Source organism: Xenopus tropicalis, chromosome 5 (assembly GCF_000004195.4).
Source record: "Xenopus tropicalis strain Nigerian chromosome 5, UCB_Xtro_10.0, whole genome shotgun sequence".
NCBI lineage: Eukaryota > Metazoa > Chordata > Amphibia > Anura > Pipidae > Xenopus > Xenopus tropicalis.
The window spans coordinates 85,176,106-85,192,347 of record NC_030681.2 but is presented as its reverse complement, the minus strand read 5'-3'; the positions used below and the strand labels follow the sequence as shown (position 1 = coordinate 85,192,347).

At 37.1% G+C, this 16,242-nt stretch overlaps 1 protein-coding gene across 2 annotated transcripts in view; it reads right to left on the bottom strand.

Moving 5' to 3' along the window:
* The window catches only part of bach2 (BTB domain and CNC homolog 2), a 169,529-nt gene that overhangs the window by 71,028 nt on the left and 82,259 nt on the right, over positions 1-16,242 (bottom strand). For both annotated transcript variants that reach the window (XM_002940313.5, XM_018094330.2), the window contains one exon: positions 9,993-10,150. In XM_002940313.5, the coding sequence (XP_002940359.1) occupies positions 9,993-10,025 (33 nt within the window). In that variant the 5' untranslated portion in view covers positions 10,026-10,150. The remainder of the gene's footprint in view (positions 1-9,992; positions 10,151-16,242) is intronic.

Here is a 16,242-nt window from a genome sequence, read left to right as displayed (position 1 = left end):
TGTGCGTTAATTGTGCAAAAATTAGCATCATGGTCGTACGAAAATATTGTGGTACAATCCGAAAGTTCAGAAATTTTCGTATCCAAACAATCATAAACGGCATGAAAAACTTTCTGACTTTGAACCTTCAGTGCATATTTTTGGAAGCCTCCCATATGACTCCAGCTCCAACCTGGCCAAAGGAAAGTCACGATACCAAAGCTTGAATGAATAACAAAACTTTCGTACAAATATGATTTTGTCGCACAAATTGCCGCAAATTACGAAAAAATTAACGGAAATTAATGAAAAAATAGCAGAAAATACGCACAGTTCTAAAAGTTAGAAAACATACATTTTTTTTCCATTCGTACTCATTCAGACTTTAATGAATGGGCCCCCATGTGTTTAGCTTAGGCTAATGCCACACGAGGTGTAGGGTGGATATCTTCAGCAAGCGGAAAAGCGTTTGCTGAAAATTCGCCCTACGCCTCAAACATACGCCTCCAACATACGCCTCCCTACACCTCCTACATGTGCCTGAACCGGAATGAATGAGATTTGCTCGGGTGCTGGCGCAGGAGACTTTGCATTATCTCGCGTTTTCATGCGTATAACGGCTAAGTGCGCCTGCACCCAAGCGTATCTCATTCATTCGGGTGCAGGCACATGTAGGAGGCGTAACAGAACAGAAGGAAAACAGCATTTCTGCTAAAGTGGGCAAAATGTTAGCACTTGTATTTCGAAAGATTGCAAGTGCTGAGAACACAAGCAATAGAATAACTTATTGGGACAGTTTAAATCAGGACGCTATGAGTGTGAATGAAGTATGGATATATTGTACCATTCTGAAAAACAACCAACACCAAATCTAGAGAGTTAACACTTCTATTTATACTATATAAAGTATTATGAAAAGAACTCTTATGTGCAGAGCTGGCAACATTTTCCTTATCTTTCCTTACACAGATAGGACAGTGGTTTCTGGATTGTGCATCACAGTGCACATCATTCTGTACTATCAATTCAGATTTTTAGTGAAGGCATTTGCATCACATGTCAGTAAATCGAAGGGAAGTTTTGCAATAACTGATTAACGTAAGCCAAAAGTCACTGAATTAAATATATGCCTAAGTGTTCTATTTGCTACAATCCCACACACTTCCCCTACCACACCAAATGTCATTTACTGCCTGTGTTTTAATAAGTGAAAAGAAGATGCACTTTAAGGTCTACGACATGCAGCAAAAAGGGATGGACAAGATGAAATTACAGCATAGACGTCAGCAATTGGATGGCAGAAGAAAATGATAGGAGATTCTTTTTTCAGTGTCACTGGTTTCTTGGAAGGTGTGATTGACGGACCCGCATGTTAAGTTTAGTAGGTTCACGTCACCTCTCTCCCTTTCTCTACCATACATAGACTTTGAAAACTTAGTCATACCGTGTCCCAACAAAAGGGGTAAAGCCAATGCTCAAAGCTTGGACATGAGATACTTCTATAAATAAAATGGCATTAATAAAAGCAAAAGGGAACATTACAAAGTGTGCAAATTTGTAAATTTTTTAATTTATATTTCAAAAGGAGTACAGCTAATGCTTAATGGTATACCTATCAGTTTTCCTAATGTTTAAAAAATGTACTGCTTTTGAATTGTTAAATAGTAAAGACTCCTTCCATCCCTTACCTCTTTTTTGTTACTGCAACATCCTACCCGTGGCCAGAGATGGAGAGCTAAACACATTGTTTTAAAAGCCAGAAGCTGCAGCTTAGCAAATAAAAAATTTAACCTATACTCCTTTCAACAGTAATTACATGAATATTTGAAACTACTAAAAATATTAATTCCTATTGTTGCTTAGAATTAAGTTTTCTTTCTAATGCAAAAAAAAAAATTTTGGAGTTCCCCTTTAAAGGAACAGTAACACCAAAAAATGAAAGAGCTTTAAAGTAATAAAAATATAATGCACTGTTTCCCTGCACTGGTAAAACTGGTGTGTTTGCTACAGTAACACTACTATAATTTATATAATAAGCTGCTGTGTAGCCATGGGGGGCAGCCATTCAAGCTGGAAAAAAGGAGAAAAGGCACAGGTTACATAGCAGATAACAGATAAGTTCTTTAGAATACAATAGTGTTTTATCTGTTATCTGCTATGTGCCTGTGCCTTTTCTCCTTTGAATGGCTGCCTCCATGGCTACATAGCAGCTTATTTATATAAATTATAGTAGACTTTCTGAAGCAAATACACAACTTTTACCAGTGCAGGGCAGGAGCACATTATATTTTAGTTACTTTTATACAGTTTCATTTTTTGGTGTTACTGTTCCTTTAACTGACTCTATCAAAAGAATAAAAGCATATTAATTCGATATGCTGAAAGTAAAAAAAAAAAAAAAGTTTTGTGCTTTTCTCTTCAATTCTGATGTATGAACATAGAGAGTAGTTCAGGAAAATATGTAGCATTCATAGAAAATCTTTGATATTTGTCATTATCATTTTGAGTCAGGGTTTTATAGGAAATGACAGGAATGGTGTTATCAAAGTTATAATTGCTATGTACTGTAGTAACATGTAACTGGGAAACTCCACTATGGCCCAAAACTCTCCCCAAGCAACCCTCTACCTTTTCTTCTATACCTTCCTTTTCTTTCAGGGGGGGTATTATGACACTTGCTCTAGCTTGGCACAATGCACCATGTTTACCATTCATTAATAATGTAATTGCAACAATTCTGTGTTGCAATTTTATATTTTAATAACCTAAAAGACTTGACTGGTTGAAAGAGCCTAAGGCAAAACACAGTAATGCTGTTGGTGGCTGTATGGTGCTACACTAGGGCCCTGGTTGGTATCCCCTCAAACAGCTCTATTGATATCTAACAAACAGAATAAGACCAATTGTTTTCTTGCCATTGGCAGATAGAAGCATTAATATGCAGATGGTCAGTTTTGAAAATCTGGGATATTTCAGTAACAGTAATAACCTGTGCTGGATCTTAGGTATGAGTGTCTAAAAAGTAGAGGTTTGCATAGCATGGGTGTTAAGTAGACAGTGTTCTAATTCCTTCAATGTATAAATAAATCAGGTACCAGAAATGTCCACAGTGGAAGATATGACTAGCAGTAAATAAACCTCTTTGATGTGACTCATGGATAGCAGCTCACACAAATAGCACTGTATGTAGTGCACAAGCAGTATAAAATATAAAAAGATGGGAAAATTGCTGTAGGCCTGGCATTGGGTGTCTGCACTTGGAAAAATAAAAGAAAATGACTTTCCTGTGTGTCACAAAGCAGAATGGATAAATGCAAAGCTCACTTTTTCTCTGACTCATTATACTGTGGGCCAAATGAGGTTACTGTATGTTGGTATTTGGTCAATGAGTAGAATAAAATAAGAATTGTTTGATAAAGCCACAAATTGTTCCAAGTGATCACAATAAGGTTTTTTGGTTAAACAAAAACAGTTGTTTAGCTAAGTGTCCTGCAGAGAGATTATTCATAGGAAATGCAATATTCAAAAGCAAATGAATAACAAATATAAGGCTGTCATTTCCACACAGTTATACCTTCTACTGCTGTCAGGGTGAGCTGGAAATTAAACAACTGTTTGATGGTTAGAGAACCATAATGTCCACAACAGTTTTATGTTTTGCCCTCCACATTTTTTCACCCCTAGAAAACCACACTGTTGTCTACTGGAATTGGCTAAAACTGACAGAACAGATTATTTTCATTCATTCCTCACCCAAAAATGGGCACTAGCTGCTTGCTGTAGTCAGATTCAGGAACCTGAGAAACTACTGAATGTGGGTGCTTCTATGCAGATATGCACCAAATCCAGGATTTGGCTGATTTCTGCTGCTTGCAAAAATAAATTTTTGCAAATCACAAGTGTTCGCAGCCCCAGAACAGAATATATCCAGTGCTGCCCTAGGCATGCCGCCTTATCCACTCCCACTCTGCTACCTATATAGCACACTACCATGCATGCATTAACAGGTTAAAGGACAAGTCAACCCAGAAATAAAATTTTGCCTAATAAAAGAAAACATAATTCTAATCAACTTTGCATTGGCAACTTTGTTTTTTTTTTGTTATTTGTATATGAAAAACACTGTTGCCTTTTCTATTCTCTGCCCTGGTGCTCTGACTCTTGAAACAATGTAACACAAGGCAGCACTGGTGGCTCTGACTCTTGCAACAATGTAACACAAGGCAGCAGACTGACAGACCTGTCTTGCTGGAGGAGACTTTTGCAACATTGTTAAAAGTCATTAACAGGAAAGCAGCAAATGCTGATTTCAATAGCTATTACATTTAAAAAAAACTTTTTAATCACTAAAAAAATAATAAATACATATTGGAAAGTTTCTTAGAATTATATTATCTTTTATTAGGCAAAAATTCATTTTTTTGGGTTGACATGTCCTTAAGGGATTTTGCACTTATGCCCTTAGCCCCTGTTTTTAGCACCAAGAGTTAGCTGGGGAACGGAGGGGGGGGGGACGGGACGGTGTAAATTGCAAGGAAACATAATATTGAGATGATTAAGCCACTTTGGTTACTAGTTGTCATCAGATGCCTAAACCAAATGAACAAATCTTTGCATTCAAACCTAAACATATGCACTGACAATACTATAATATGAATTTATCTCACCAGCTGTATGAATCCACATAAAGCACAAATGTAAAGCATTCATCTTATTCCGCTTCCTGCTGCTTACAGGAATAAATATGCATATTTGACATCAAAGTTGAATACACACAAAAAGCAGCTACAGATAAAATGTCAGTAGTGAAGCTGAAATCATTTCCCAAAAAACAGTATTACACGGGACAATATGAAGCTTTAATGTCTGAAACTTTAAGTGATAAAAGAATTGGTGATATGTAAGGAAATACATTTAGGGGCTGATTTACTTACCCACGAACAGGTCGAAATGAGTCCGATTGCGTTTTCTTCGTAATGATCGGTATTTTGCGATTTTTTCGTATGTTTTGCGATTTTTTCGGATTCTTTACGAATTTTTCGTTACCAATACGATTTTTGCGTAAAAACGCGAGTTTTTCGTATCCATTACGAAAGTTGCGTAAAAAGTTGCGCATTTTTCGTAGCGTTAAAACTTACGCGAAAAGTTGCGCATTTTTCGTAGCGTTAAAACTTAAAAGGTGCAAAGTTTCGCGTAAGTTTTAACGCTACGAAAAATGCGCAACTTTTCGCGTAAGTTTTAACGCTACGAAAAATGCGCAACTTTTTACGCAACTTTCGTAATGGATACGAAAAACTCGCGTTTTTACGCAAAAATCGTATTGGTAACGAAAAATTCGTAAAGAATCCGAAAAAATCGCAAAACATACGAAAAAGTCGCAAAATGTTCGTTTTCAAGTCGGAAGTTTTCCAATTCGGGTCGGATTCGTGGGTTAGTAAATCAGCCCCTTAGACTTGTAAGCTCTTTGTATTTAGTTTGCCTATACTGTGATCAATGTGTTTATACTATGTATTCTTGTAAACCCTATAAAGATTTATACACATAACTATATGTGTACATATATACATAATTCCTCAATCTATTATGTGCATTTTGATGCTATTTTGAATGGGTTACATCTAAAACATATAATCACTTCCAGTTTACAGGAACCTAAGATCCATCCATCACCACCTACCCCATCATTTGATCAGAAAAGCTGCTGTGCCATAAAACCTTAAAGACAGAACAAGCTTACTGTAACTGGTTGTTTGATGAAGTGGAGAAACAGCTAATCACTCAGTGTGGCTAAGTAGGTTAGGAGCCCATTGGCTCACAAAAACACTGTATTGGCAGCAAGAAAATCCTTGTGCTCTACTCATAGGTAAAAGTCTTGCTGACTTGTGTGACCTATATATTGGGGAAAACTGGTGACATTTTGGGCAACTTCCCTAAGTATTTATCTGATGTGGGTAAGAAGCTTAGAGTAACATTAGCGTAATACCAAAAACAGACAAAAAAGTTATGCATTTTAATAAATGGACACAGACCCAATTAACTTGTGCTTTTGCATATTATTAATCAGTCCCAGGTTCTCAGTCAAGGGTGACACTCAAAAGACAAGTAACAAAAAAAGGTTGTATAACGGCATATTGTTGGTCAACAATAAAAACAAAAACCTACATACAGTAAAAACCTAAACATTATGAAGGAAGTTCCAAATTTTCTCATCAGCTCCTCTCGCTGCACTAAAGTAATGAGACAATTTATTTAGAACAGTGGTAACTTACAAGGACTTCACCTCAAAACCTTTTTAAAAGCTACTTATATATGAAGCTAGTTATGAATCACCAGCCCCACATGCCATATTGAAAGGTAAGTAGAAAACAGAACCAAGCTATTCTCCCCCTTTTGCCAGGGTGTAAATGCACCTGGTAACCATGGCAAAGATCTAGCTAAAGCTAAAAGTAGGTGGAAGCTCTTCCTAGACATGGTGGCTATCAATCATCCTTTACCTTTTAAAATAAAGTTGGCTGGCTATACTGTACAAATGACAACAACTCATTTCATAATGTACAAAACTGAAAGTCTTCAAAAGATAAAAATACCATTGAGAAACTGTGGTCTGCGTTTTTAATAGGTTTCAAAACTCTCACTTCCTGCCAATGTTCAGCAAGGTAATTCACATTTCTTCATCTGAGTCACCAAATAATCTGCAAAGCCAACAATGACTAATAAGAGCCCCAATGACTGAAATATTGAGCTGTCAATGAGTCAGATTTAATTTGTTTGTGATAAAGGGTGGATCGTTTACTGAGATGCCGCTACAGTGCATCAGAAATTGAAATGAACAGAGGGCCTGCGGTTTTTATGCTGGCTGCAAGCATAGCGTCCGACGAAATAACACAAAAAATGTTTTTTTTGTGTACATGACAAGATCCTTTCAACCGCTTGTGTCAAACAGAAACCTAATTTGTATACAGAATCGGATGTGCGCTTTATAAAAAAGCAGTTTTTTAAAAAGTCGAAATTATTCCTAAAAAGATTACGAAACCGAAATCTGTAGATCGCTATGTTTATAGATGAGTCATCAGTTCCTTTGACAACGCTAATTGTTTGTTTTCACATCACCTTCTTCAGTGTCTCCTTTCCACAATGACAAGAAAAAACTTGTGAGAAATCTGAAATGAGGATTTTAGTTGTTAAATTTTTCTGTAAACATTGGAGATTATTTCTCACAAGGTGAGAAAACACTCCTTTATGAAAAGTTTCAACTCCATTCCCTGTATAAAGAAAAAATGTATACGAGTCTTGTTCTGTTGATTTAATTTAGACTAATAAATAAATTTAAATTTAGCACTGCTTTGGGGAGAATGTACAAGTTTAATAAAGGTGCAAATTTGCTCCAGATCTTCTCCACTAAGAAGCATTTACTGTTCTATTTAGAATAATAAAAATAAACATCAAAGGGGTTGTTGTGGGTGACTTAACACCTCTAGGTACACTGCCCTAAAGAGGAGAGTAAAGAGCTAATCTCTTCAAATACCATGTCCCCAATATTTGTATAGATTATCAATTATAAAAATAAATGATATATATATATTCCAGTAGTAAGGAGTTGCAGAGTCACTATTTGTTACATAGAAACATAAATGTTCTTAGTGTGATCATAGGATTCACGAAACATCAGCTGGGGGGCTGCATGCTGTGTATATGCTGCATGTGTTTAATTCATCTGCATATTTTGTACACCCCTTACATAATTTTGAACAAAGCCACTGCTTTAGAAAATATTGCATACAGCAGTTGTTTCCAGGGATACATATAAATAGATATATTTTAAAAATATATGGTACAATGTAAACTTTTTTTAAGTGAAGCTGAACTTACAAACATATAGCATTCATAAACTCTCTAACAGGCTATTATGCCAAAAATGTATCTTACATTTTGGAGTATGAATATGGCATGTATTTTCTGGAAACCCAATTCCAGGTTCCTATTAAAAGAATAACATTTAAAAGGATATGTAAACCCTACATTTTTCTACCGTGTATAAAAATGGCCCCACCCAAACTGCATAATTTGTACTGCATGTATCCCCTCCATTTGACAGCATCATCATATTTTTCTCTAACAAATAGCAACTTTCAACCAACTGCCATTTTCCATCTGACCCATCAACATGTTTCTTCAGAAGAGTGCATAGCTACAGCAGAGTTTCTATCAAAACCAGTGATGCCATCTCTTCATTGGCTGGAGGGTGTTTAGTAACCTGAGCTAAGAAGAACTGGGCATGCTCAGTAGCCAACAGCCAAAGTAAATTCCTGAGGGAGGGGCGAGTGAGTTAGAGGAGGAGAAGGAATCCCAAAAGATTAAGGGAATGCTGCAGACTTACTATTAACCTTTGAACAACCAGAGGGGCAGGTAGTGAAAGATTTCAAATAGGCCGTTCATTTTTTGTGAGGGATTTACATGTTATTTAATTGCTGCTTCTGTTCTGCTTTTTTTCTAAACATGATGTTCCAGTGTCTTACTTCCTCTCTCAGAAACATCCTTAATTCCTGGGACCAGAGTCTTCGCAGTTCTCTCCTCTCTCCTGCCTCCCCCTCCCACCAGAATGCTAAGAACTCCATCTCAGCTATAACGGCTAGAGGCTGCAGGAAGGAAGCTACCTAAAATGGCAGCTGCTATCTTAAGCAAAAGGAGAATGCTTCTAAAGTTGTTTACTCAGGTATGTTAATGGTTTCTGCAGAATAAATATATTGTTCTAGGTGGCACTAATGTGGCAAATCTATTAGCAGTAAAATGCCAAAATAAATTTCCTTCTCCTTTAAAGGGATAATATACCCCCTCTCTGGCATGAGTAAATTGAGTTGGGCTTATGTAGATGCACAAGTGCTGTCTAAACTTTCATAAATAAATATAAATGATTTTTTTTTCAACACAAGCATACCTGATTCCACAGACTAAAAGGAACTCGTGATAGTTAATCTCTATTCACGGGAACCCATTCCCCATCCCCTTTAAAACCTCACATATAAAGCAATCCCTCCCTTACTCTGCTTCCATAGTGGATCATGCACAGAGTGTCTGCAAAACAGAGGGACTTTGAGTCTCAGAATCCATCACTTCACAATAAAACAAGGCATTGGCACGGTTGCACTACATTGTCTAAGGGATGTTGGGAAATGCCTTGTATGAGTATTATGGATTTCTTCATATCTGTAGAATCAGGTATTTGTGTAGAAAAAAATACATTTATTTTTATTTCTGGAATTTTAGATAGTGGTTTATGCATCTTAATAAGCCCAGGTAGGTACAAATTCTTATTATTTGGGCTGGGACCCAAAAAATGTGTCCTTATGCTGTTTAGGATCCATTCTTCCTCTGGAAAAAGTGACCTTACTCCTAGAACAGAAAAGTTCTCTAAAGAAGCCACATAACTGTGGCTTTAAATGTCCTTCCTAATTTGGATCCCCGAGAATAAGGTTAAGAAACACTGCATTGAAGCATTGTACTCCATAGAGGGTCCCCTTATCCTCCAACCACCAGGGCCCAAGTATTCAATAACAAATCCCAGACCTGTAATAATGTGCAAAATAGCATTTTAGTAACCAACTAGACATGTGCAGAAATGTGGCCAATTGGGGATATATCTTTATGAGTACAATTAGAAACATTTTAGACTCTTAGAAATCAGCAACACTTTATTTGAAAACTTCCCTCTTGAAACACTTGCCATTTTTACAATGTACTTGGTTTTCATAATTCCACAAATTCTTTAGAAAATGCAACCAGCATTCTATCATCGCTTCCCCAGGAGCCCTGCAAAGCCTCTGTGTTGACCTTTTTTTAAATCAAAAGTTCAGCAACTGTGAAGCAAGTTTTAAGATGAGACAGAAAGAGGAAACATACTGGAAACCTGGGGGTGGATGAACAAAAGGTAATGACTGTATCTAACTGACGGCACACAATCAAAAGATCTGTAGGCCCAAAAAAGCTTGATTCAGTTTATCCAAATAAAGACTTACCTTTAAATGATTCCTCTCTCTATTAATATACATTTTCCAACAATTATATAATGGTTAGTCATGCGACACACAGTCTTCATGCTGATAAACACGTCTGAAGGTCATTTTGTGGTCATGGAAGACTTTGTTGATACACAGATTTGATAATCTCAAATTGCCTATAAAAAGAAAAAAACAGGTACATGTCACAAGAAGAAATCAATTTTAAAGTGATTTGATAGCACTCATTCACAAAAGGTGCAGATTTAGAGGAGATTGGGGAGGTCCTGCTGTTCTGATCAAAATCTATGGGGTACCTGCTCTGGTTGTATAAGGGGAGAAGATTTGTTGCCCACTGGAAATTTGTGCTACATGGGTGAAAGATTTCCAGAAAATGCCTTTCCCTTTAATAATGTAGATTACCGCATGAAAAACACTTTAGATACAGTGATCTGGCCTTATTGCTGGCAAACACATTCTTCAGTGATTAGGCACATGTTAGTAAAAGGAATAGCATTAGTGCAGATTTCCTGTGGGTCACAAAACTCCTGTGTACAACAGCCATAAGCACTGACCCATGCAATGCCAACTGTAAATAAGAGAACATGCAATGACATTAATGTCAATCAATAGCACTGTTGCATTTGTAACAAAAGACAAAACAAAGGTAGGCCCAAAAGAGGATGTGGTCAAATATTCAGCAACACTACACATGTTGCATCAGGACTTCCAACCTCAGCCTTGCCTGAATATTATACAAGTAATTTACTAAGATCTTGGACAGAAAATCAAGAGCGTTGTCAGATTGTGAGGTTTATGCACTTTACACACTGACTTCCCAGTGGTAAATGACCCATTAGGACATTCAGTATTTACTAACAAATAGACATAACTGAAAACAAAATAAGATGGCAGTTAGTCTTTATATTGTATTTTGTGGGTTGGGCTTCTCAATCAGTAGCTCTTTGGGGGTCTAAGATATTAAACCCCTAAAGTCTATGGACAATGACAAATAAGAATGGATACCTCCACTGAAAACAAGCAGTGCTAAGCTCATTTGCTAATAAGGAGCATCCATGCTTTCCTTACTGAACTGATAATTTGCAGCTTCACTTCCTGCATACAGTGGAAAGTATATCAATTCCAGTACTCTATTTTGTTCATATTTAAATACAGCCCATAATATTTTTATGGTTTTACTTTTGTATTTAGTTTTTCCATTCATGGGACCACATTTTAGACTGATGCAAAGGTAGAAGGAATAAACATTGACCTGTAGATTGTAAGCTCTTTTGGGCAGGGCCCTCTTCACCTCTTGTATCGGTTATTGATTGCTTTATATGTTACTCCAATGTATGACACCCACTTATTGTACAGCGCTGCAGAATATGTTGGCGCTTTATAAATAAATGTTAATAATAATAATAAAATAGACAAACCAACATGCTGACTAAGGAAACCTTAGCTTGTTTTTTCAAATATGCTGGCTGTCAATATTCACAATTCTCCTCTAATTAGAATCTTATCAATAGAAAAGATTTGTGTAAGGGAGTCAAATGACGATATTGCATCAAGGCCACACATTTAGTTTGAAAGCCCTAAAAATTATGTACAGTTCACATAAGCAGCTGGTTATACATAAATGATTGTATTCCTTCCAAGGATCACTCAGTGCTTAATGTCACTAGACTTACCCCTATTGATGACACAATGGTGAAAATGGCAGGTGTTTCATTCTCAAGAAACATGACTAATTTTTGGCAACTACAGCACAAAATAGCAAACTTCCCCAAAAGTTGCGCACAATAACTTATGAATATTACTGTCGTTCTCATTATCATTCCTCTGAATCAAACCACCTATTTACTTCTTCTTTTGAAAATCAAGTTGTTTTCATTGAAGACCATATTATTTGCATTTGTTTTACTTCCTTTTCTATGATCAGTATAAGGTGCATTGTAAATAAAACATGACATGTATTGGAACTTCTGCATTAAGAAGTTAGAAACTAAACTGACTACATTGAACAGATCCCTTCTGACAGAGGGTGGGGGAATCCCTATAGGACTAAGCATTTCACCTACACAAATCTATTTTTAAAGTCCAGCTTCCAGCAAAGTCAAAACTACAAAACTGCTATAATATCCTGCACATATTATTGATAACAGTTTTAATAGTATTATGCTATGTGGAGTTATTGTATTTGAAAAAAAAAATGCTCTACAGACAAAAAGCTGTAAAAGTCTGTAAAAGTCCTTTTCAAATTAAACATGAAACCCAATTTACTTTTTTATTAACACATCCATAACCTTTATAAAGAAATTTATAATTTTTTATGTCTTAGGCATAGAGGTGTTTCCACTCACATTAACAAGATTTTGGCATGATGCAAAGCTTGCATTAGTAACAGTGTCCACAAAATGGCAGCTGCCCACTTGCTGTGATTGTGAATTCCAAGACTGAAGGAAACAAGATTTAAATAATTTATATAGTGTAAGTAAAGTTTGTTTTGCTTGACATACACAATATCAAATTTGGAATTATTTCTTAGGGTGGTGACAGGTCCCATTTAAAAAAGACATAGGGGCTGATTCACTAAAGTTCGATAAAACAAGTGCTATTAATCACCTCTTGATTTTATGTGACCAGACTTCTCTACAGCTTCTCACATCCTTAAGATGTACATATTTACAGATAAAGCCTTTCAGAGTCCAAAAATATATACTGATGGTCATCCATCATACAGACATGCCTGGCCACCAAATGTGTGGCCAGCTAAAGATCATACTGGAATAAAGAGCTTTCACTTTAACATCTTTGTGTGGGCATTTATTTATTATATATATGGAATCATCTTGATATACATACACATTTATTCTGAAAGTTTATGAAATTATACATGTTAGAGAGACACCTGTTTATGACAAATACAAAGGACTATATAAACTGAACCAACAAAACAAACACAGAGGATGTTTAGTCCATAACACACTGACGGCCCAGTAGTGTTTGAATAATACACAGGACCTTTCATGAGGGAATTAACTCAGGCCACAGAGAATGTATTCACAGAGCAAGCCAACACTCCACTGTACAAACTCCCCACAAAACTGTAGGGAAAAAAATGCCTTTAGATGTCCTTAAAGGGGTTGTTCACCTTCAATGTCCAAAGTTTATTAAAATACCAAAAATGCTCTCAGGGTGTTATAAAATTCATTTTCCATTAAAAAAAGTAAAAAAAACTTTGATCAGTTTTCTAAAGGGTTGGGAGTGGCCTAATTGGAACCTGACACACTGAGAACTTCCTATATGCTTACATCATCACGACCAGGCTTTGCTCATTAAAGGTAATTTCTCCCTTGCAATGGCATAAGCAAACAGAGTCAACATATCATAAATCTAGCATACTGTTCAGTGGTGTAACTAGTGTTTGTGGGCCCCCTGCTGAGTGAAGTCACTTCCGAGTGCATGCAGCGGCGCAGTGACTGGCAGGGGCCTTATTTACGCCACTGATACTTTTATGTTAGATTTACAGCACTCTGTCACAGAAAGCAATGTCAGATTGACAGGAGACACAGCCAACAGGAGATAAGTCTGCTGCCAGGACTTTGCGTGAAATCATATAAGGAAGCAAAAAAGTTACAGTAGTGTTTATAGGGGTCACTGACCCCCCCTCCCCAAGCACAGGGTCTGTGCAGAAGTGAAGGATCAGCAGAGGGAGGATTCTGAGGTGAATATCTCTGTTCTATTAATGTGAACTGTTAGATTTGTGTTGTACAAAGGTGAACAACTCCTTTAAAGCTAAATGACTTTTAATGTTCAGTCTAACCGAATCCAAACACTAACCTATCCGAACCAAATCCTGCAAAAACAACTAGGATTAAATCCACCATTCAATGCATCCCTAGATAAAATGTCAATGGATACAAAGCATTAGGAGAGCAGTGCACTGGACTATCTCCACTAACTATAATTCCAGGAAGTCTAGAAAACTGATTTTGTTCAGTTCTTTCCCTCTGAGGCGCCTCAGGTTGGAAGCTTAATTTATCAGATCTTTTCACTGGCCAGGCAGCATGAATAGAAGGTTTTGGGTACATTTTGGGAGAACTACTGTACACAAATGGCTGTGCTCCTGAATCAATTACAGGTTTGTTACGAACACGCAGTACCAGTCAAAACACATTCATCAGAAGCTTCAGAAGTCTGCACACGGCTGATCGCCCAACTCTAAGTTCCAAACATGTTTATTTGGAGAAGCAAACAGAGATCTCTGCTGTACAGTAAGTTTAGTTGCAATGTGTTGCTTAGCTGTAGTTACCCATTAGATCAAAAGTCATATTTATATTGCCAATACGAGTTTGCAAAAAGGATTCTTGAAATTTTTATATTTTAAAAAAACAATACGTTATTAAATACAGGTATGGGATCCCTTATCCGGAAACCCATTATCCAGAAATCTCCAAATTATGGAAAGCCTGTCTCCCATAGACTCCATTTTAATCAAATAATACAGAATTTTAAAACTGAATTTCCTTTTTTTCTGTAGTAATAAAACAGTACCTTGTAATTGATCCCAAGATATAAATAATCCTTATTGGATGCAAAACAATCCTATTGGGTTTAATTAATGTTTTATTAGTAACATAGTAAGTTGGGTTGAAAAAAGACATACATCCATCACGTTCAACCATAATGACTATATATAACCTGCCTAACTTCTAGTTGATCTATTCTAGAGGAAGGCAAAAAAACCCATCTGAAGCCTCTCTAATTTGCCGCAGAGGGGAAGAAATTCGTTCCTGACTCCAAGATGGCAATCGGACCAGTCCCTGGATCAACTTGTACTAAGAGCTATCTCCCATAACCCTGTATTCCCTCACTTGCTAAGAATCCATCCAGCCCCTTCTTAAAGCTATATAATGTATCAGCCAGTACGACTGATTCGGGGAGGGAATTCCACAACTTCACAGCTCTCACACTAAAAAAAACCTTTCTGAATATTTAAATGGAACCTCCCTTCTTCTAAACGGAGTGGGTGCCCTCGTGTCCGTTGGAAGGACCTACTGGTAAATAAAACATTAGAAAGGTTATTATATGATCCCCTTATATATTTATACATAGTTATCATGTCACCTCTTAAGCGCCTCTTCTCCAGTGTAAACAGACCCAACTTGGCCAGTCTTTCTTCATAACTGAGACTTTCCATACCCTTTACCAGCTTAGTTGCCCTTCTCTGGACCCTCTCTAACTCAATAATTTCCCGTTTGAGCACTGGAGACCAAAACTGAACAGCATATTCTAGATGGGGCCTTACCAGCGCTCTGTAAAGGGGAAGAATAACCCCCTCCTCCCGTGAATCTATACCCCTTTTAATACAGCTCAAAACCTTGTAATTGGCTTGCATATTTTTACATCCCAGATGCATGACCTTACATTTATCCACATTATATCTCATCTGCCACTTAGCCGCCCAGATAGCCAGTTGGTCAAGATCCTGCTGCAAGGATGCCACATTCTGGATAGAATTGACTGGTCTGCAGAGTTTTGTGTCATCTGCAAACACTAATACATTGCTTGTAATACCCTCCCCTAAGTCATTTATGAACAAGTTAAACAAAAATGGACCCAGTACAGAACCCTGAGGGACCCCACTGAGAACCTTATTCCAAGTAGAGAATGTACCATTAACAACCACCCTCTGTACCGATCCTGTAGCCAGTTTTCTATCCATGTGCAAACGACTTCACTAAAACCAATAGACCTTAGTTTAGAAAGCAGTAGTTTGTGGGGAATGGTATCAAATGCTTTGGCAAAATCCAAATAGATTATATCTACTGCAACCCCACTGTCCAGCTTCTTACTTACCTCATCATAAAAAGCAATTAAATTGGTCTGACATGACCTGTCCTTCATAAAGCCATGCTGATTACTGCTCATAATGCCATTCTCCAGTACATAATTTTGTATGTGATCCCTTAACAGGCCTTCAAATAACTTGCCCACCACGGATGTCAAACTTACAGGCCTATAACTGCCAGGCTGAGATCTTACTCCCTTTTTAAATATAGGAATGACATTCGCCTTCTTCCAATCCCTAGGTACCATACCTGATGAAAGCGAGTCTGAGAATATAAGAAACAAGGGCCACTGTAATTCTGACCCTAGCTCTCTCAGTACCCGAGGGTGTATTCCATCTGGCCCAGGTGCCTTATTCACATTTATCTTGTGTAACCCTTTAAGCACCATATCCTGTGTCAACCACTGTGTATTT